This window comes from Falco peregrinus, chromosome 3 (assembly GCF_023634155.1).
Source record: "Falco peregrinus isolate bFalPer1 chromosome 3, bFalPer1.pri, whole genome shotgun sequence".
NCBI lineage: Eukaryota > Metazoa > Chordata > Aves > Falconiformes > Falconidae > Falco > Falco peregrinus.
This window is the reverse complement of record NC_073723.1, coordinates 16,023,080-16,046,853: the sequence shown is the minus strand read 5'-3', so window position 1 is coordinate 16,046,853 and position 23,774 is coordinate 16,023,080. Positions and strand designations below refer to the sequence as shown.

General features: G+C 38.7%; 1 protein-coding gene across 2 annotated transcripts in view; it reads right to left on the bottom strand.

The window, feature by feature from the left end:
• Nucleotides 1–23,774, bottom strand: part of ADCY8 (adenylate cyclase 8) — a 131,990-nt gene that overhangs the window by 19,233 nt on the left and 88,983 nt on the right. The window contains exons 8-13 of one of the 2 annotated variants that reach the window (XM_013302353.3): nt 23,067–23,264; nt 16,355–16,455; nt 8,944–9,145; nt 5,506–5,595; nt 3,954–4,126; nt 972–1,053 (exon numbers count right to left, since the gene is read on the bottom strand). In XM_013302353.3, the coding sequence (XP_013157807.1) occupies nt 972–1,053; nt 3,954–4,126; nt 5,506–5,595; nt 8,944–9,145; nt 16,355–16,455; nt 23,067–23,264 (846 nt within the window). The remainder of the gene's footprint in view (nt 1–971; nt 1,054–3,953; nt 4,127–5,505; nt 5,596–8,943; nt 9,146–16,354; nt 16,456–23,066; nt 23,265–23,774) is intronic. The other variant, XM_027792417.2, reaches the window with a different exon arrangement.

Sequence of the window (23,774 nt, the reverse complement as noted above, 5' to 3'; positions counted from 1 at the left end):
TTCCTATGGGAGCAACAGAGCCTATAGGTTACCCGCACAACTTAGAAAGTTATTGCAATATTCTAATGAAGTTCACAATATTATCTTATTCATCACAGCAACATTCCTCTCTTATTGCCTCACTCAGATTAGAACTGAGAAATGAAAATCCTTAAGCAAGTTGAACGTGTAGGACAATGTCTGAAGGCAGTTGTGGTTGCTGTTTCCTTTAGTGCAGTGGCCCCATTTGCCTTCACGTGGATGGAAACTGCCTGAAGTCAGCATGCTGGACATGCAGCGGCCTAGAGGTTGCTGGTCAGAAGTACTGTGGAGAAAACACCCTTCTTTAGGTGGCTTTTAGTTAATGCATTTGCTGATTCAGGCTTAATTTTTCATACTTCACTCTCCCTGTGCACTGTGTATGGATTCTTGATATCCCCAGTTTCTCCCTTCCTTCTCCAGGATACCAACACTAAAGCTCTGAGGCCCCTAAATCCTGGTGAAAGAATTCTTGCAAGTGGTCCATGACCCACAGAAGTTAGTGTTTGTGCTTAACCACAAATGTTCCTCATTTCCTCAGATCTGTTGTTTTTTCCTCTATGAACATACTAAGCTATTTCATGGGAATTTTATTATTTACTGGTTTTTATTCCCTTTCTTCATTTGGGTTTTACGCCTACTCAAGTGCACTGAAGCAGTCAGATGCCACTGGAATGGTACATGTACCTAAGATAAATGAAGTCCCATTTGTTTCTTCAATTTCTATTAGAAAATGCAATATAACTTCCATATTGCTGAATATAATATTGCACAGAATGCTAGCCAGTGTCAGATGTGGGCTTTCTTTAATCAGATTCTGCACGGTTTATTAAATTGTTAAAGGTCATATGCTCAAGTGGATAAAAAGGCAGTTGGTATTTTGTAAGTAATTATTGTCACATCCTGTAATTGCAAGTGATATAGGGAATGGTTAAAGTAAATGTTTGCATTACCTGTTGACCATGATAAAATACGGCTAAAAGGAACATTGCCATCAGTAGTAAAGATGCCTCCTTTGTACCCAGGAAGTCTGTGCTGGAAAAAAAAAAAAAATCCAAAGGAAAATACAGTTACCAATTTGTCAGTGTTGTAATTGTTCTTAAGTTTCATTTCATAATGTAGCCTGGTACTTTCTGTTGTTCTTTAAAAAATCCCCTTTGTTTGAAAAATTAACTTGGCTATAATTAGTTCAAGAGAACAGGAGTGCAATTGGAGTGCTCACTGTTTGGAGACAAATGTATGAAATAAATAAACTGTAGCCTGCAATTGGTACAGAGAAAGCTGATGATCTTTCTCTTTCAAATGTGATATACAAGCTGGGTGTCAGTCAGGCTCTTTCCTGGGAGCCTGGTAAACAGCTGTGACCACCACAGCCCCTGTGGAGTGCAGGAGGTGGAGGCTGGATGGGGAAAGGTTGACGCTGGAGCTGGGAAAGGGAAATTTCCAGACCGTGAAAATAAAAGCCCAGTGAATGGGTTTCGAGATAAAAGATAAACCAACCCCAAGGCAGGTGCTGACAGCTAAGTATCCCCCTATTGTGGGAAAGGTTTATAGAACATGACAGGTGAGTTAAGGAAGGTGTGGATCAGAGTGGAATAACAAAAATAGCCAACAGTAATTAGGACTGATTTTACTGAGCCACAAAAAGGAGTGCAGAGAAGAAATGCTTGCCCAACACAGGGGGAGTAGAGGAAACCCTTGCAGGCAGTAGGAAATCAAAGAAGATGAGCCAAGAAGGTACTGGCTGTATGAAATCTCTGAGATGCTATGTGCAGAACATGAAGAAAGCGTGATAAAATAAGGTGAAAGGGATCCAGAACAGTTAAAAGGGGTTTCAAATTTGAGGGAAAATTACAACTATGTGGAAAGATGAAAAAACTGAAGAAAGTGACTATCTATAGTATTAGAGGTTTTTTAAAAGGCATGTTTCCTAGGAGAAAAGACATAAATGAAGTTGTTGGGGAGCTGGTAGGGCCAATCTTATAGTAAAAGAAAAGCGAGAAAGAACTAAATCTGCAGGCGAATCAAACACGGATACTTGGCAATTATCTTTTTGAAGGGAGATGAAGAAATATGAGGAGATGGTTAAGAGGTCCTTAAAGCCTGAAGCTGTGAAAAAAAGTTAATAAAGGAGTAAACAAGGAGAGGAAGTTGGAAGAGACTTTGGGACACTCTTCTGCCTGCCTTGAGATCTAAGAATAAAGCAAAGTCCTGACCCTGAATCCACTTTCTGTAGTAATTTAAAAATAAGATCAGATGATACTTGTCAGAGGAGGACTCTGATGACAGAGAAGTTAGAAAGAGCAGAGCTTGATGGAGACTAAATCAAAAGGAAACTTTTGTGTGAGACAGCTAACTGAACTGACTTTGTGGGCCTAATACAGAATTTACTGTGAGGAAATGTGCCCCTAATGGGATGAGTCATCAGTATAGAGCAAAAGACAGGCAGGAAGCATCTTTGCCATCTGCAAATATTTTGGAATTCAAATGTTTCCCATGTTGATGTTGTCTGAAGTACAACCTCCCTAAGATTTCATTCCAGAAAGACCCTTTGTACAGTGGCTAAAGGCAACAGCCTCAAAAATCTTATAATGCATCTGTTACTGCACTTTCTGGTAATGTAGCTATAGCCACAAATATATGAGCTAGATGGGCTTCACAGGGAATTGCAAAACCTTTTAATCAACTAGTTGGTATAACTAAGAAAACAAATAAGTGTTCCTGATGTCAGAGCTGAAGTTTGGACCCTTGTCCTGAGTGTGGAGCATCTCGGCTCAGTTCCCTATGTCCTGGGCTGTTGGCTGCTCTAGAAGATATTCCTGGCTCTTTCTTACCCTTCTGTGATGAAAGTCACTAGATAGTTTCATTGACACAGGGAATAGAAACTACTCTAAGTTCTCTAAGATTTTCATACAAGGGACAACCTTTCTTTACCATGCTTGATTAGTGACAAAAATTAAAGAATGATAATAATTTCTACATCCAGGTACTTAGCCAAAGTATTGCTTACTGCCATTTGTCATATTTGCTGGGGTCTGCTGTGAATATGCTCTGTCATATCATTAGTCTATAAGTGGACAACTAGCATTAGAAAAAGGAATTGAATCCCAAATCTTTAGTACCTTGGTACCATAGGAAGCTAGCAAGGAAAGATATGCATGCAGAGCCTTACTATGCATAAAGAGATGGCTGTTATGAGAACTAATTGTACCGCAGATCCATGCTTTGCTGTCATTCTGAGGATCTTCATCTGGAAGGCACTTACAAGCACAAGCAACTGCAATACTAAATTGGTCAAGTATCAAAGGCTGAAGAAGTGTTTTTCTGAATGAGCTAAATCGCTGCTGCTGTAGATTCAGTTACTGCTATACTTAGCGCACCTCTGACTCTGAAAATTAGTGTGGCTCTTCTGTCCTCCTCTTCACCTCCTCTCACTGGGAAGAAAGCCTGGGAGGAGGAGTCTGTCCTTCAAATGTACTCCTTCAAAATGGGATCATGCCTGTATTCCTTATATCTTTTACAACTGCACATCATAGTTTGGATTTTATTCAGTTAAACACCTGCCCCTGAAAAATCAATTCACTCTGGTTTTCTTAAATTGAGGTGGGAGTTTCAATCAGTATCTCTGGAGTTTTCAGGAACAGAAGCAACCAATGTATATGCACTGTAATGCATACTTTTAGCAACATGGGTAGGCTATGGGAGACAAAAAAGACAAACCCTGCTCAATATTTAACTGTCCTCATGGAATGAACATCTTAATAAAAAGGCCTGAGAAAGAATCACATTATAAACCTTTTTGGATTAGTCATTGCCTCTTGCAACCATCACTCCATACTTAACTATGGTGTTATCCAACACATGTATGCTCTGGCAAGACTTGACGCATTACCTTATTAAAAAGCATTTCCTAAAAGGGGGCTGTGAACACTTACTCTCCATTGTGGTTAAAGTTGTCGTATTGCAGAAAAAGGGAAGCATAAATGGTCTCAGTCAGCAGAGAATAGATCGCAATCATGATGAGAAGTACTGCCAGCTTCAGGACAGAGTTGAGACGAAGAAAGACTGCACACGTCACCATTGCCAGCACACCAGTGAAGACAAAATACTGAACAGAAAACAGCACTGGTTACTTTCAGTGATCAGTGACTACATACTAACTCCAAAAATATCTACCTAAATGATCAAGTGATCAGAAGCATAAACCAAGTTGCTCTGGATTTCAGTGCTCAGCTAAGTCTTCTTAGGGCACAGGCACTTTGAAAAGAAAGCTTTTGCTAAAATAGAATGTGAAATCATAAATTCTCTGCTTTGAATGGCACCTCCGTGTTAGCAGAAATCCTCATTTGTGGCTTCATGGCATTTCTGTTGTATTAGAAGGGAAAGGGCATCCTGTATAATTAAAAGAGGAAAGGGATAGACACTACATGTACTAGTTTGCTAACGCAAAGTTAACTGAGAGAAAATAATTTATATTCCTTTGGATTCTGAACTTCCACAAGACCCACATTAATCAGGATGGGAGTATTCCTGCTTTAATCCTTTTCCCATGCTACTTGAAGAGAGGATAAAGCCATAGCAGTTCGTTGTTTGGGAGTTTGTTTGTTTGGTTGGTTGGTTGGTTTGTTTTTTAATATTGCAGGTCTAGCTTAGCTAAATTATTCTCTTAAAATGTGATGCCTGGAAATTTTATTCATATCTAATTTTCCAATCTCTTCATTGTTTCATTTTTCTCAATGATTAGTCATCTGTCAAATGCAATCCATGCAGCTGATACTGGATATAGAGAGACAATCATGGCCATGAGCTGTTCAGATTTAAAATAGCAACATCAACACCACAGTCCAAATGTAGTTTAAATTGACTTCTATCATACAGCTTTAGGAGAGAGAGAATTTATTTCTCTGAGTACAGCTTTTCTTTAATGCAGTTCCTCTGTAGGAAAGTCTGCATCCCTGAAATCTGCAGCATGCTGCTGGCAGTATCATGACACTGCCATATGACTTTCTAAGGAACATACTTCTTTTATCTACACATGACCAACACAATGATTTTGTTGCCTGCTTGCTCACCATAAAGAAGATTATTTTTTTTTGCTCCAAATGCAAATTTAAAATAACTACAGCAGAGTGACTGCTGGTTTTGCTATTTGAGAAGTATTAGTCTCCATTAGCTTTATATGAATTAAGAAGTGTGTTTTATTGCACTGGCTTTGCTGAATGATTGCTGGATGTGTTTCCAGCATAAAGGTTCTGTAAGAAGTTCAAAGGTTAAAAATTGGTTGTAATGTCCCATTAGACCATAAGATTGATTCCTTCTGTAACCAGCCTCTGCTTTTTCTATCAGCATATGGACAGATGAAAAAATTCAGTTTCACGGAGTTGTGGAGGCACCTGACTCCACTACCAGGTCGTTGATCCCAGGTAGTGGTTGCTATGTAACCTTTGTGGATCCGTGCCTCAGATTCAAAAATACCCTCACAAATACCTCAGGACAGGAACAGATGTCCGTAAAAGATGCAGATGAATTGAATGTCTGGTTCTTCAAGGCTACCGGTTTGTCAAAATCACACCATAGCTGTGAAGAAAGAAAACAAAATCACGTCTATATTGTGCACTGGTGACTACGTGCTTGTGTGGCTGGCTGACCAGGTTCAGGGAGGGAACTGGCTGGCCTCCCGTTCTCCATGGCAGCTCCCCAACTGGCTCCAAGGACTAAATGAACAGTAAGAAGACATACTGTAGAGATGAAATGGAAAGAGGGGAGCTATTCATGCTACAGACATTCAGCATCTGAGTAGCCTTGTCATGCTGTCTTGTTGCCAAAGGGGAAAAATGAACTCCTCTGAGACTTTCAGAGGACTGATACTGGACTCTCAAGGATTACCCTCTCAAAATGTTTATTCTTTGCTGTGAACTATAGGGAAAACTATTAAACTGAGAACATAACATCAGACTGCACTTGTTTGCAGGCAGTTTTTTTCTGCTGCGTTGCTATGGACAGTGCTATCATTCTAGATGTGGGATGTGGCATTATGCAGGACTGACTTGGGCCAAAAGAGAATATGGTCCCAGAATGGCAACTGTGATGCCTGGAATGGAAGGGAATGAAAATTCATTTATGATACAATGGTTTTGAGAATGTAATACTGCCTTTTGCTGTTATGACCTGCATTAATTTTGATGGTATTTCAAACCAGGTATATTAAATATAAAAAAAGAGTAGTGTTGAATTGCAATACATCATGGTCTTAAAACACAGGAAAATAATTATTAATGGCTTCATATTTTGACAGTTAAAACAGATAGAGTCTCCTGTTACGTATATTAATCCATTCTGGATATTTATACTATGTCGTTTCATCAGCCCAGTATGTGCAAGCTAGTTCCCCTGTCTTTCTCTCCAACACAGTTAGAGAATTTGTTTAATGAAGCCCTATGTCTTATAATTAAATTCTAATGAATTTTGAACTTGGAAGTCTCTTGTTTATTGTTTCAGCTATTCAGTCATGTCTGTAACGCAGCAATATTATCTAGGTTGTGCAGTCCTCTGTGATAACAGAGAAATGGTACCTCCTGAAAGTTTGTGAGGTGTACAGCACACCTCTGCAGGGCAAAGTGCCATGAGAACCTCTCCGAGCATCTTTTTTAAAAGACCTTCAGTATCGGAAACTTTATTCTAATTTTGTAACAATGAGAATGCACTTGGTGTAATGAACCACAAGACTCATTTGCCCCCCTGGTGAAGCCAAAGACTTGTAGCTTTTGTTAGAAAGCATCTGAGGCTTACTCCCCTCCAGCTGGGTGCATTTGAACTCAGTGGACACATACAGCTGCAAGGCTGAGCTCCATTACTTGTTCTTAAATGCATGCATGTCCCTCCTGAGCAAACTGTTATTATGGCAGAATTTTGACATATAAAATAATGACGTTATATGAATGTTGTGATTTCCTGTAGAGGTCAGGACTTGGTGACTCAAGTCATTGATGTTCTAAATATATGACAAAAAATATAATTGTTTACTGCTTTATAGAAACCCACTGGTATGACAGTAAAAAGAATTATATTTCTTTTGACTGTTTTTGGATTAGCCATCCCACAAGATTAGAGTAGACACAATATTACAAAACAATCCACAACAAGTCAGGGGAAAATCTCATTGTTGTTGTATCCATAGCAAATTGGGTATGGGTAGCCTGTTAGAGATTTCTTGTTTCAAGAGCAAGATTAATTCTACCAAAATCTTTCCTGACAGATATTTGTCATACATGATTCAAAACCCTCTAAATTCTACAACATTCCTTAGTGATCTATCCTATAACATACCACGGTCCATATCTTCAGAAAGTTTTCAGCCCTATTGAACTGATAAAAATGATAAAATTGAAATGATAAAAATCATTTACCCTATTCATATTTCCTCTGTAAGAAAAGCTATCAGTGGCTACATTCTTCTTTCTCCAAGTAATTCTCCTATCAGTGACTGCATAGTATCACTACAAAAACCAGACAGATGCTGAGTACTTGCACATTGGCAACCTAAATCAAATCATGGAAGAGCAGCAATAGAATGTAATAAATATCTTACATCTGTTAGCAAAAGACAAGGCAAACCCTTGAAGTATCAGAGTTCAGCATACTTATTACAATGATATAATCATGATTGCTATTAATTATTACAGGGCGATTATTGTTGCTGTTGTTATTACTGATAGTTGTTAACAGTTGCTATTGTTATTACTGTCACTAAATGGTTTCCTGGTCTCATTTAGAAGGGGATAAATATTTGCAATGAACAAAGTTCATATGAAAAAGCACTGCTACATCCATAGCCAAAAAGTGCCCTACAAGAGGAAAGAGTGATGGCAATGTTACTTTTAATCTATCGGTGACATATTTACCTTCCTCTTGGCTCAGGCTTCAACACCTGCCAGGTTGTCTGATGTGATAATCTGCCTAATTCATGCAAACCTGTCTCATATTTCTGAATACATCAGGATAATCAGAGCTCTATTTTATTTGCATACAAGACCCCCCCTCTTTCACCCTGTGACATTGCATAGAGCCAGCCCCACAGTATTCAATCAGCAATATTTTAATTTAACCACAGCTGTGAAGCAAAGCCTGGTACATGCCTTTCCTCACAGATACACTGATAAACTTTGCTTTAGATTTGTCACACTTTAGAGTCTTAGTGGAGATGTGTAAATTAGGAGCCGAATCAGACTAAACTCAACTCCCTGTGTGGGCAGTGGAAGAGAAAAATATCTTTATTGGGTCCAGTATGATCAAACCACATCTTTGGGGATGCCTGTTTTTCTGCACTGACTGTAAAGAAAGCTGAGAGTGACTGTGCCCATGGTTTAGTACTTCAGCTAAGGTGAATCTGGGCCAAAAGGGTTTGTCAAACCTCAAAATGAGCAAGACAAGATATGTTTAGAATTTACACTTTTAAAGTTGTTTTTACATGCTGTGGTTACTGGTTCAGCTTAACCTGCTCTGTCCTTCGAAGGTTTTTTCTGGGTTCCTTGACACTTCTAATCTTTTTTAGCAATCTAATGAATGGGAGAACCGTGAGATGAGGACTTAATATCTTTAAGCGTTACTTGGATTGACAGTCTGTAAGAAAGTATATCAGCATGTCAGAAAATCACAAATGGTTCTTAAAGCGTAGATATATTGAACAGAAAGTAGTGAAAGGGTTTTAAAAATAGATGATAGTCATGAGGGAGAAATAATTAGATATTTCAGAAATACACGGTTTAAGCAACAAATTGAAGTCCTAAAGCTGTGGCACTTTGCCTTTTTTTATATTGAAATCATAGCTGGCTTATAAACACATTAGTTACCAAGTCCTGTAGCAAGCTTAATAATTCATAAATCATCTTTTCCTATATAATATTCCCTGGTTCCCTGCAAGCTTACAATATTGATGATGGCTCCAAGAAAATTAATCAGAATAGATGCAAATATAATGACATTCCTGGCCAGGTAGGTCTCATTAATCCAGCAGCAAGTTTTCCGGAGTGTTAAGGGTAAACATTTGTAATCCTCTGCCGTAGTGATTAGCACAAGAGCGGAGTGCAGCATAATCAGAATAGAAAATTGAATGACCATTGGTATCACCCTGGGAAGGAAAAGAAAAAAAAAAAGAGAACCCAGAGTTAAACCTTAACACAATACCACTGCTAATAAAAATAAATGGTTAAAGTTAAGACTAGGAAAAATCAGTTGTCATAAATCTGAGAGAATCTAGGAAAAAACCCCAGAGAAAGCAAGGATTTGTTCATGTTCCATCGATCTGCCATAGCTTCACATGGTTTCTTGCTGAGAAACGGCTGTTAAAGCCAAGCAGCCAGGGAAATCATTGCCAGTGCCTCTGCTGATATAGGTCTGAGTGGCAGGAATGTCCTTTCTTTTGGGACTCAGTTGTCCTGTAAGTTCCTTTCAGAGAAAATCTACTCAGCTTGTAGGAGCCTGATGCCCCTTTAGTATGAGCTTGTTCCCACTCTAGCAGACCAGTTTTGGGGCAGTTTAGCAGCGTGCTAATTTGTTTAGAGCACAATGCAGGTGGCTTAACCTCATACTATACTGAGGGTCATGGGGGCCAAAGTGAGTACAGTAATGCAGCCCGCTTTCTGGAGTGAATCTGGATATAATAATTGCAGAAAGGCAAGATTCCCCTCATTTTAGTTCTTAGTGGGTCAACTGCAGATAAGAATCCCATTGGTTTCTAAAAACAGTGAAAGAAATGATCTACTGTTTTCATGGAAGTCCTTTATAATATAAAGCATATGAAAAGGTGTTCTATTATCCAAACATGTTTAAATAGAACATGGCGTTTGGCATACCCTATAAACTTTGCTCTTGCAAATGTGATCCTTAATCAAGTACTGTTAAGTGTGTACATGGAATAGACTGTTCAATTCCTTTAAACAAACCATTGAGACCTGTAATTTATTCTAGTCCAATTTTCATGATCTTTTTCTAAATTTATTCCTTTCTCTTGCTTAAAATTGGGACCTGAAGTCAATCAAGTAACCCACATGGTTGGGAAATGCAGTAAATTGTTTTACTTCACTGAGAAGAAAGCACTCAGCCATTCACAAGTCAAGATTTTTTTGTTCCCATTTGTGCCAGTCATTGTCTTTCTATGTCTCTTTTCCCAATGATCAAACTGACTCAAACCAGAAGTAACTAACTCCACTGCTCCTGCAAACATCTCCCATATTCCCTCTGCTTTCCCTTGCCTTTTTGTTATAAGGAGAACGATTAAACCTGAGGCTTTGAATTAAGTAGTTAAAATTTCTAGTAACTTAGTTGTGTATGTGCCAGCATACTACAGTGATTTAATCATCATGTCTCACATTAAAAAAAAACAAACCACCTTTGAAGTGGACTATCAGGGTGCTCCAGGGATACTTCCGCACTTTCAGGCGCATGAATGTAGGTAAGCTGTACTCGGCTCACTAAGCCTTCTGTAAACATATGTTTTGTCTTATTGAAAATATGAACTTTCATATTTTGCTACATATCACCTAACCCTCTTCTCTGTGGGCAGGGTGCAATGCTATTTGTATACTTGTGCCCTACAGCAAGACAAATTTAAGGATTTAAGATAGGAATAGAAGTGAAAATATCGACATATCTTTTCTTTCCTTGTTTTTCAGTAGTTCAGCCAGATCAGCTCCCTGAATCTGAATGGACTGTATCCCTACCTACCTGAAATTCTCCTCAATTTCAGACTATCCAGATTTGGTGTTAGGAAAGCAAATCCTAAATTTATACAAATCTGAATTCAAATCTTTGGTTTGAGCCCATTAAATTCACTAAACCTTTTGCTCTAGAAAGCTTCACCATAAGCTAGTAAGTATATAGGCAGTCAGAAGAGGAAACTACACTGAGATAACGACAGGCGAGGATACACGGACATAGGAGGACAAGCTTGAGAAACAGTCTGTGCTGGAACTGGCATTTCTTAGCTCTGCCGTATTTGCAGCTGATGGATGGAGTCCAAAATATTTGCACCAGGGGATCACCAAAGATGCACTGGGCAGTTTTTGTGAAAACCTTTGAGTATGTCTTCCTCACAGTACTGATGTTTGTAGAAAATATCTTGAGAAAACAGGATAAAATAAAATGTTTATGTTCACAGGGAAATGTTCTTTTGGAAAAGAGTAGGCAGAAGTCAGATTATACATGCGGAAATGTTGGTCATGTTGAGGGAAAAGACATAAATAACATGAGGTACAGGTGTCAAAGTGAAAGAGATTTAAGTGCAGAACTGTACTCCTGTATGCTTTAGCCTTCTTAATTTAAAATATTACCTTTTACCAGAATGTTTTGATTTTTAATGCTCTAATTCAGCTGTCATGATAAAGATTCATACATATTAAATCTGATGTCGTTTTACAAACAATATTTGCATAAATATTATTCCTTTCTGATCATCCAAACAGACTTGCTGGGACAATGACTCCTTGAATGTATCAGGACAGAATAATATGCAATTTACTTCAAAGTTTCTTCTCTATAATCTACTAATATTAATCAAGCTAACACAGAAGTATGATCAAGGCATAAGTTTTTGAAAACAGCATGCACGCCTCAGAATAATTTATAGTAATGCACCTGTGGCTTATACTTGCAGCTCCTGCTCTCAGAACCTCAAAATTATATGACTTGCAGTACAGGAGTCCAGAAAAGAAAATGGGTTAAACAGATGACAAACAGAAAGCAAGACTGTAGTTCACAGAGATTTTTTTTCTTTTGGAATGTATCTGAGGATATATATTTGTAAGATGTATATGCATAAGATGTCTTTGGGTAGTACCAAATTATATTAGAAATACAATGTGGAAAATATCAAACTGGAAGTTCTGTTCCCTAATGAACTGGAATAAGATGAATTACACATTAGCTTCCCTTGAGAGCTTCCATGTGGTAATATTAGCTTTGACGCTCTTCTGATAATGTACCATAGCTATGAAATGTTATCTCACACTTGGGTCAACATTTCACTCAATTTGTCAGAGTTTTGTGTGTGAGTTGAATACAGGACACACTTTTTTCACCAAAAAGTCCCATCCTTTCCAGCAAGCTCACCCACAAGTAAAGCTTGCTTTTGAAAGAAGTAACAATGCAGCCAGGAAAAACAAACTGTATTATGAAGGGAAGAGCAAATAATGAAGAAACAAAGATTGGAGCAGGAGCCACAGATCTCATCCTGTGCAGCTGAAGGCTTTGTGGGAAGTCTCAGGACTTGCTGCAAGTCCCACAGCTACCAAGTAGAGACACAATGCAACAATGTCTTGAGAGCAGCTTGTGTTTGTGAAAATATACAGAAATCCAAGGGAAACACTGTCAATAAAGCCAGGGAGAAGCTGGACAAGATGTTCATTGAGAACTAGTCAAGGGAGTCAAGAAGGCTCATCAAGAGACCTGTGTAGTTTAGGATACAAATTATCTCACTGCACAGCAATGTCTTAGATTTATTCAGATCGGATGCCCCTGGAGATCTTCTGACTGACCTGTTCTTCAGTGGCTATACTTTGAACCCGTTATAGACACTGATACATAGTTAGGTGAGATTTTCCTTCAGTTTACCAGACTACAACAGCATTCTGTAATAGCTTTCTTGCTTTCCAAAGCCAAATGACTTGAGTCCCTCTTTGGATCTGATAGTTTCTATCTAGATCTCAGATATCTATAGAGAGTTTATATATGCAGATACAGCCTACCAATACTGTAGACCTAGCCTGACCCAGCTCTAAATGAAACCAAATTAAGGCTTTCAAAAAGATTAGGGTCATGCCTTAAGAGGTCAGACCTGAGAACACTAAACATGAGTTCTTACTTTGGACTGCCAAACTCCACATGTAAGACCCAGTGCTATTGAATTAAGGTACTATAATAGGAGCATCTAGGGACTTAAGACTGGGATATCAATCCAAAATGCTGCACAATGTGCTTAGGTGCCTGAGAAACCACAGCTTTGTATTTGTTCATAATAAATACATAGGCAACACAATTCTTCTGCTGTAGGCATTTGGTTGAACATTGATGTGTTCAACAGTTGAGATAAAGCCAAAACTGAAGTCTGCACACCTATGACCTCCTAGAGGTTAAATCCAGTATCTGTACTAAGCTCATGTTGGCAGCATGATGCTAGGATCAAGTAAGCAGACAACAAAGCCAAGGTTAGAGGAATAAGAACAAATAGCCATAATAATTTTCTGTCCATAAACTTCTCCCAGAACTAGGACACCTGGGTTGGTTCCCCTCTTCATTCAAGAAGAGATTTAAAACCAAATGCTTTTCTTTCTAGTGTTTCCCTTACTGTCAAGATCTGGTGATGTTTGAAATGGAGCTTTTGCCTTCCCTCTTCCTTGTGTACAGTCGCAAATCAAGAGTTGAGCCAGAAGGAAAACTCATAAAAAACAGAAGATGCAGATGTTTAAATGAACAACAAGTTCATTTGAGTTTTCTCGCCTCACAAGAATAACCCAGTGAAAACCTGACAGAAATAACAGTAGTTCAGCAGGCGACTCTAGTATGATCTACTGCCCACGTGAGCATATAGAAAGTTCATTGCAGGAAATGAATCAAACTCCCAGGCCTCTCAGTTGGAGAAGATGAATCACTGCAAGGTTGTCAATGTAATGTAATGGCTTCATAGAGGGTAATTACAGCAGAAATATGGCATTAATTTATGTCACTTAGAGTAATTTCCTCAGCTCAATAGTTCAAAGAATGAAAACTATTGCAAAGACTTTTAAACTCAGTGATGTGCCTGCACTGTCAGGGAAAAGTATGAATGGATCAAATATTTATCCTGCGGGAGACAGATATAAACTGAGATAAAATTCTGAAACTTCCATACACAGTAGAAGCAGCAACAGAAAGAGAATTCCTTTCTTTAACACACAGACTAAGGCAACCTATCTGAGAAACTCCCTGAAGGTCCTTAGTAAGGTATGTTTTGTGATGATTTAAATAGTTTTCTTTCACCTGAGTTCCAGAAATCCCCAAAAGGCTCAGCTCAGAAAAATATTCAGACATGTACTTAAGCAAATACATAATTCCATACTTGTTCAACAGAGCTCTGAAGAATTTATTGAAAGACGCTCAAACTGACTTGTCAGAAAATGGGTGAGTTACCATAAGGACTGTGAATTACAGTTTGTTAGTTGTTACACAAAAATTATGTGCATGCTTTTCCACTGTGGTAGTTTACTTCTCTGATACCTGCCTGAGGTTATAGGACATGAGCATGCACGTATCTCCAAGACTTTCTGAATCCAAATCCTACCTAACTTTGTGTTGGATTGTTCATGTGCTCATACCTCGGATTGTTTTTAGAACTGGAACTAAGGAAATTTGAAATTCCAGATTAATTCCTCGTTCAATATGCTTAAGCATATTGAAACCTTCTCACTTAAAACCCCTCATCCTGTTATTTCAGGGTTAGTCATCTGTTGACCTCCTCTCATTTAACAGGCATGCTTTTTTAAGACTGAAACACATGTTTTGAAGCAGAGTTTCAGAACCTGAAAAACAAAGACCAAAATTTGCCTTCTTAAATCTTGACAGTGATCTTCAGCTCCTGACAGGACATAACAACTGCCATAAGGTACCCATGTGGCTCCAAATTTTCTCTTACAAAAGGGGTAGTGGTATATATCCTTTCCTTAAATATCTCCCCAGGTTCCAGCAATGAACCTTTAAGGGTGTTCTTGAGACCAAGGCTTCACACTTCTGTTTAAAATCCTCTGCTGATTTTATCTTGTCAGAATTTATCTACTCCTTACTTGAATCTATTTATATTTACAACCTCTTTAACATTCAGTGACAAAATGATCTACAAAGGATTTCTGAAATGCAGGGGAAAACGCAAGACTGCTGTGCCAGATAGGAAAACAGGAAGGGAGATGGCTGCAGGCAGTGTGGTTACATGACTCTTTCTCCTTAATTCCAATGGCAGTAGACACCCTCATGAGAATTAACAGAAATGAATCTGTGCAGATAGAAAAAAAGTCATTTTTTTTCCTGTTATAGCAGTGATTGATATAGCAGCAGAAATCTTTTTAGACAACAGGTTCTATTAGGAAGAGCCATAAATCTTCTTGTACATACTGAGAAAAAAATAAAAATAACAGCTGCCAGTATATAATCCCAAAGTGTATTGGGAGAAGAACTTTAAAAAAGCAAACAAACTTACTGGTATTAGAGCAATACAGCACGTAAAGAACACCAGAAGGTCAGGTACTACTCTGGGTACTTTCCCACCTGAGAACTACAAAATCCATGGGACACCACAGCTGCACAGGGCAGTTGCCTGCCTGCATCTAACCACCATTTTGGTATTATTAGACATAAGCATGGTGAATCAGGTCTTCCAGAAATGATCCAAGAAATACTGCTGCATTACTGTAACATAATTAATGTCTTATTATTTATATATATATATATATATGTATTTTCAAGGTCATTCTACAGGCAGCCATAAGGTAAGGTTCCCCTGAGTGTTAGAAACCGCATGAGAATTATGTTCATATGGGCGTTTCCACTTTAGCACTTGCTCTGCCAAAGGCCAAGTGGGACCAGAGGCGTGTTTTAGAGGCAGTCATGTCCTGCTGGCTCTGGTATGATGCTAAAAACATGACCTTAGATCTTGCAAACACTCTTGTGTTCTCACTATTAGTAGACAAAAATGCTAATTGATGGGTTTGATTGTGTGAAACACGTAGACACTGAAGTCTCAGCTACATCACCTTTTCGTGACCTTGATAGGAAGCTGTTGTTGAGAAAAGATCTACCACATCACCTCCTTGCTTCTTCTATAATGGCACAAGATTGCTTTCCCCAGCTTGGTAAAACTTATCATCAGCAACAAAACACATCAGTACGATTTTCTTATGTAGCATGTAAGAACCAAAACAAAAACAATCACTGATTCCCAAGGTGGTTACCAGTCACGTAGCGAAGAGGCACTGTTACAAGTCTGGATCATGTTTTACTTCAACACTGTAAGCAACAGGCTGTATCATTTCAAACTTTTGTAACCCAAAGTTCCCACTTAACTCAGTGGGGCTTCTGCTTAAAAACATAACAACATAATGTCAGTAGGTGCTGCCACCTCACATGAAACATGTAGCTGCAGATAATGTGATACAAAAGTAGTTAATATTAGGGGAAAAAATGAAAAAATAATTCTGAACACTTTTGGGGACCAAGAAGAATTTTTTTGGTTCATTCCATGTCAATCCTAGATATGTTATCCTCCTGTTTCCCTAAGAGCACCTTCAGATATATAGAGATATATTTCTGTATTTACCTGGAAGAAGGAAGTAAGCTTTGGATAGCGGTGATAAATACAAGAACAATAAATGCACACACCAAGTTTGATTTGAATACTTCATCCCTCATTTGGGAATACTAGAATAAAAAAAACACAAAAACACACACAGAAGAGTAAATTAGCTGGTAACCCATGCAGTAGTTTCATAAAGACTGATGCATATAGGAAAATTAGCAGGAAGAGATAATAAATCAACAAACCTGTATTTGTTTTTAAATATGAAACACAACAAATAAATCATTAATAAGCTAGTAAAATACTTTATCCAAGACAGCAAAGCTCTTTAATTTGCAATACAAAATTGTTTTACTTGGTTGCTTCTTTATCAAAATTATTTGCTTTAAAAATCCTCAGTTAGATACTAGGGGCTTGCGCTGCTGAGTAGATTACTAAATACTTAATGGCTTAATAAAATACTTAAAATGCTGTGGTTTTCCTCACCTGAAGATAAACACTGAAGTCAGCTGCAACGGCATGCATGACATCATGGAGGTGTCTCCATGCTTGGCAAACTGACACCGGTCTGGTTTTCTTTTTTAGTTTTTTTTTTAAGAAAAGTACGTAGTTTGTGACATTCTGTGACTATTTGAGATGTGGGTCATGACCTGTGTATCCTAAGTTATCCAGAAGCTGTGCAGAAATGTGGCAATACGGCCATTCTCCAAGTAGAAAATGAATGTATTATTACATAAAAGACCATTTGAGGTGCATTATTGTTTTTATGGTTTATTGCAAAAGTATTGTTCTCCAGGACACCAAAACACTGAAAATGATGGTTCCCCTTTTATGGGAGTTACCAAGAAAAGGAGTAAGAGATACATTGGTGAATCATGGTGGATCAGTTAATGTGGAAACTTTACCCAAGTCCTCAGCTGGTATTTATCATTGCTAATTCAGTTAAACTCCAATTGTTTACAGCAAATGAAGACTGGTCCATAGACATATTTTTGTAAATCTCTTTACCCAACCCTGATGCCACTAAATTTTCTTCACGTAATAAAAAATCCCACAGATGTCTGCCCCACTAATTTTTCCTCCTTTGAACAATAACTAAATTCTATTTAATCTCTTGCCATTTTGAAGGAGCTAAGTGTTACATGTGCAGAACAAAATGAAAACAGAGTCAAAGAGATATCAGATATCAGAATCTTTCTCCAGCAATTTGGAAATAAGACAAACTGCAGTTATAAATGCCTAGAGAGCATTATAATTGAGAAAAATTAAAACCAATGAAGAAATTTATCAGGAACATATATTGAGAGAGTTTAGCTATAAACTGGATGTTATAGCTAATCTGCTCTGGAAGGAAGATCCTACCTAGACTTAGAATATGTTTCCTGTGTGGACTTTTGGTAGGGACTTCATCTCAGCTATAAACATCTGGTCAAAATAGTCTCAAGCTCCTGAAATGGGAAAAAGGCTTCTGTCTTTACTGCTCCCCTTTGTTAAGAGTAGGAGAGGGGGTTTATTTGTTGGCACCCCTCATTTTGACTATTCCTCTGCTGCGATTATGCCCTGTGTCTGTTGGCAGTATCACTTCGACATAATTTTTGGTAATACTCACAGGCAACTCCATTTTGCTGCTGGAAGCAGTCACTGACCCTGGTTTCATGTGCAAGAAAACAGAAGCACATCAGTCCACTTAAATAATGGACCAGGGGTTTTTTTGGTTGCAGCACAAAAAGAACCAAAGGGAAAAAGAAAGGTACATTCCTTAAAACATAACATGAAATCCCAACTGTTCCTTTGGGAAATTATAGCAAACTAATTGAATGAAACACAAACGTGGAATTGCCTGCTGTGTTGAGCATTATGTCAAAAGGATGAATGCTGTGGCCTAATCAGTAACGATGTTGTAATGAGAAATTGTTAACATCCCTGAGGCAGCACAAACACCAATGAAAAAAAGTAGCACTTATGTAGCTGTTTGCCCCTTAATGACTTGGAGAAGTAAATGAAGGATAGGCTAAACTTCAAGTCACTTCCATAAGTATGGGGAGGCATGTAGCCAGCTAGAGCCACGCAGAGTGGTAAGAAGAACCATGATGCCACCTATTCTGCAATGAAGCCTTAGCTGCGCCGTCCCACAGACCTATCTGCACTGGTGTGACTTGCTCATGGTGCAGCAAAGGCTCACCCTACTTCTCATGGGGCTTGAGGTATTTGCCTGTGCTGTTTGGGGACGGGGACGGGAGGAACTGTTTCTGTACGGGCTAGCCCAGCCAGCTAGCTGAAACTGAGCTTGTGTAAGAAAGGCCAAGTTTCCTCTGCCAGGTAATGCTGCTGGTTCCCCAGCTCTCCCCTCCTTCCCCGGGGCTCTTGGAAAGGGGCATGCTGGTAATACAACAGGCTTACATGTGCGTCTAGAGAAAGTGTTTGCATACTATGAAGGAAGGGTTTAGGTCTTATCCTCACTGCTGCTCTTTGACTCGCATAAGACCTCGTGGATGAAAAGGGAGACCATGTATTTTTCTTCTTCGCAGCAATGGTGTTTGTGCCACTGGAAAACTTCTGCAGTACAGGGGAGGGACAGGAGATGTATCAGGAAGCCCAAGACAGGAGAAGAGGTGGATGAACTCCTGAGAAGACCAAAGGGCAGACATAGATCTAGTTGTTGACCAATGACAGAAAGGAAGGTGTTAAACAGGCACAGGGTTTGCCCAGTGTTTCTTGCAGACCCTGCCACTGGAAGTTTCTGGGTTGAAGGAAAGAGGTGAAGCATAAGTCTATACAGATAGAGCATGCAGGAAGGGCAAAATTTATTTCCTACTCATTTAATTTCTATTTATTTCACTCATCACAAATTCTGAAACAGAGAAACTCAGATATTTAGGGGTAACATTTTGACCTAAGAAAGCCAGTACTGTGAAATTCAAAGCCTTTTCGATATTTTCAGTATGCTTACCTCAAAGAAAATGTGTAGACACTTCACCTCTAAGCCAAATCTGATTTATAATCCCAATACAAATATGTAGGAAGAGTTAAAATATATTTATGCAAATATTTACATTGGAAATTTTCCTTAACAAACTCCCTACCAGCATGTAAAATTCCCTGCCCTGTTACAATGCTTTATCCTGGATTTCCAAGTCACTGCTAATAAGCTAGAGCATCATGCTGATATCTTTCAATTATTGAAAATAATCTAAAGTAGTACCAGATTTTCCTTATAAGCTATTACATATTTGGAAACCCTTAGTGTATTTTCATGCTACCATTAGAAGCACTCTACTGTGATGACTCTTTTGCTCTATCTGCCTATTTGTGAAAATGACCTCTAGCAAAATTGATAGTGAATTAGTCTCTAAATGAGATATCAAGTGCTAATGAGTGAAGTACAGGTTAATAATGCCGAGTTCATTTGGCTAAAGAACCCATAAAATATACCAGGTGGGGATCCTGTACAATTCCTCTAAAATGAAGTATTACAAAGCTCATATAGAAATATACATAACTGCCTCAGTGAGAAAACCCATTTGCTAATGCAACTGCTACTACTTGCTGTGGAATCTACATGTGTTCTATCAATCAAAAGGACATCGAGCAACGAGATGAGAGGAGTGGGAAGATTTACCAATGCCTTAAACTGCTGGATACGCTAATCATTTAAACCGCCGTAAACAAGGACCCGTGCAAGATCCCCTGCTGGTTTTAGGTATGCTGATTACAGATATATTTATTTATTTATTTAACTTTTTGAAACCTTAAAGGAAGCAAAACAGCACTTCCATTGCTAGCATAAATCTGCTGCCTGCAATTGTTTTACAAAGGGAAAAACCCAAACCAACCCACATTTCAGATCTATTCAAGCAACCCCAAAAGATTTATCATGCCACAGCATACTAGTCCTGTTGCTAATGCAGGAGGAAGAAGAAATAGGGATTATTGCTCATGCGGTTACTCACTGCCTTGTGCTTTGGGGTACAGAGCATTAACACAATTCTCACTGAACAAGGTGGAAGTAACACATCTTGATCGGGATCTCAGCTATGGGTACTGGTTGTTCTGCCTGCTGAATAACTGTAAAGGCTGGGACAAGATGTACTTACAGATCAAAGAAATAAATATTAGGCAGATGCCAGCGCTGCCTGAAAAAGTGATGGTGAAATGCGAGGGCACAAGATTTTGCATCGGAGAGGTTACTGTACTTCAGAGCCACCTCTGACCTGAAGCTGCCACTGTGCTGGCCAGAAGGTGAGTGGCAGCGAATGGAAACGGCCACGTGAGATGGGAGACCCGTAGACACATACTGCCCACTTACTCAGCAGCGCTGCGGGGAGCAGCTCTAGATGCTGATGTAGAAGGTCATGTAAGCAGTTGCAAAATGTTAATGGCTAGAAGAAAACATAATTCCAAACTGAAAGGTTAGGGGTGGGGAGAGCAGAGGGAAAAGGCTGGTGAAATAGCTTTGTGAGACTCCAATTTAAATCTGAGGGTTTTTTTGTTTTGTTTCCTGAATGGGCAGGAAGAAGGGAGAAAGTGAGACTAATATAACATGGAGGAAATAGGTACTTTCTCTAAGAAAGCAATTCACACATGATTTTTTTCATGACCGCCTGTAGACTATGGTTTACAACTAAAGCTATTGGGACAAACCTGTAATTACTGTACAAACAAATAAGGAGGGAAGGGACATTTCCCACGTTGTCCCACAAGACACTGCCCCTGCCTATAATGAAGAGGACACTGCGATTCATCTTTCCTTAATCCACATCATCTCTTTCCGTCCCAGTGCATTGAACACAAGCAAGGAAGTTGCTGGCCAGCAACTGTCCAACTGTTAGAGGTGGATGAACTGGAGCAAATAAAGCAGTGTTGATAGTTTTAGAACTTTACCACCACAATGCTAAAAACTAGCTCAATTTAGAGGACAGAAGAGAGATTCAGTCTACTGAAAGGATTTTGTGTTTCTATTGGGACTTACAGCTAAGGAAATACTGGATGACAACACCACTTTCCAAAAACTGCAGCACAGTTTTCCATTGGAACTGTCACACTGAGAAGAAAACGTATCAAAGTTACTAAACATACTGACTTTTAAATAGACTGTTTGTCATCCAGATGCAATTAAAGACTTTATTAATATTTAAAATCCGACCTATGTGATGTGATGGTTTAGAGCATGATTCTTTTTTTTCCACCTCCTCAAACTGCATTTAAATGAAATGCTACACTTTACACATAGATTTTTCTTTGTGGCTGCTACCTGTGAAATCTAAAGTTACAAGAAAGTTTATATTCTGAATATAGGACCTGATTCTGGGGAGTGTCCCTTTACTCCAGCCCATGGTCAGACCTAATTTTTATTAGATAATAATGTAAGGCTACATTCAGCAAGCTGTTTGTGACCAGACTGTTTCCTCTTTTGCACAAAAAAATTCTAACATACCATCCCCCACCTTCTAGGTTATATGCTATCTTGTCTAGACTCTTTCACCTTATCTTTTGACCTTGTGACTTGAAACGATTAAAGATTACTCATGACTTTTGGGGCTTTAGATGGCAACATACAGGATACCAAAATTCTTGGATTTCACTTCCTCCGTGTCCCCATCAGCTTTGCATGTTGACTGCACTGAGAGTACTATCTTTGTATATTCTGTTGCAGCAATAATGGCTAATTCAGCTTTGGGGATTCTACCTTGTTTCTCAGTGTCATAAATATCCTCATGGGGAAATTGAATCCTCTTTTCTTTTTTTTTTTTTTTTTTTTTTTTTTTAATGAACCTTTCTTTATCCTCCTATAGGACTGCTTGTGAAATAAGGGCTTAAATCTACTTCAAGCAGAATATTTCTTTCCCAGTGGTTTTCATTAAGCTCTCACCACTGAAACCACCTGAGGACTGGTCTCCCATAACTCAAGTAAAAAAGTCTGTTTTCCAGTGGAGGTTTAAGTGATGATAGAGAGGTGGGCCTTCATCTGTCCAGATCCTCATTACTTTTCTTTCTATTGCAGACCTGCTGTTGCTGCATTGTAATACCATACAGGTCAATTAAATCATTTGAGATCTGTGCAACCTCACCCCATGTCAGCAGTGTGCAAGGAAAATCCTCCCATTGACTTATCGTTTTAACTTATAACTTATGTCTGGATGTAGACTGAAATAGAAATTAGTGAGACCATATTGCTGTTGAGAAGCAGCAAAGACAGGAACAGTATTTACCTCTTAGAAGCAGATGTTAAAAAAAGGATGTTTAAAACAAAGAGTTGACAAGTTCGTTTTGACTTAAAATAAACATAGCAGCTGCCTGAAGGACATCAGATGGATCCTTGACTAAATGAAAGAAACATATCTATATAAATATAGATATATGTTTTGAATAAAGTGTCAGTTTATTAATAAGCTCAATCACCATTTGTGTCAAAGCAACCTGTCATCTGATGGAAAACTGCTTGTACTTGACAGAAAGTGAAACCCAGCAAACGGCTGTTGTTTTTGGAGGCAGAGTTTGCTCAGTGTAGGCATTTTCCAACAATGAAAATATAATCATTGCAGCATTATAACACCAGCATCATGACACTGTCTATTATGACCTCTAACTCAGTCCCAACTTCTGAAAACTGAAACAAAATTAAAAACAAAACAAGAAAACAAACAATGCAAGCTAGAACCTACAGCTTCTCTACTTCAGTGGACATTTATTACAATTTGAGTTGTGAATAATGCGGCTACCAAGACCCAGCTACCTTATGCTCCAGGCTGGAGTCTTTAAACATCAGTGAAAAAGGCTTGATATGCTCTCTTCTCAATTTATCGCCACTCCGTAAGTCGATGGTGTGCTCTATTCGCTTGTTAATTTCCTCAGGCCCAGACTGGACATGCAAAGCTTGTGCAAGATGGTTTGGAAGCAGATTTATTGAATTTCTTGTTAGGGCAGCCAGAGTCTAGGGGAAAGCACATGCAAACAGAATAAACCTGCTGGTCCCCTTGGGTTAAAAATGCAATGTTTTAGATCATGTTGCATTGCAAACCATTACAGCATCCCATGCAATTCATTCAATGAAATCTATAGAAGTGTAAAATAATAAGTCTGTTCCACTAAACACATACAGTACGTTAAGGGGACTACTTTAACGCTCTTTTTTGTATAGACTAGGAGTTTTGCTCCTGCACTGAACACTAGGACTGTATTCCCCTTTCCAGATTCTGCTAATTAATTATTAGAGCATGCATGAGGGGAGTACACACCAAAATCACAGCAGGGTATCTAACTCAGTGCTGTGTTTTAACAACTAAGAATGCAAGGTACAGAAAAGAGAGGTAACGATGCTTTTCTTGATCTTAAAGTTACTGGATGTGTGTAGTTAAGGAACAGATCAGTTTGGCAGGAGTGAAGAAGGTGACGTTTCTGTTTACTTCAGCATGGATTTTCAGATAATATATTCTTCTTCACT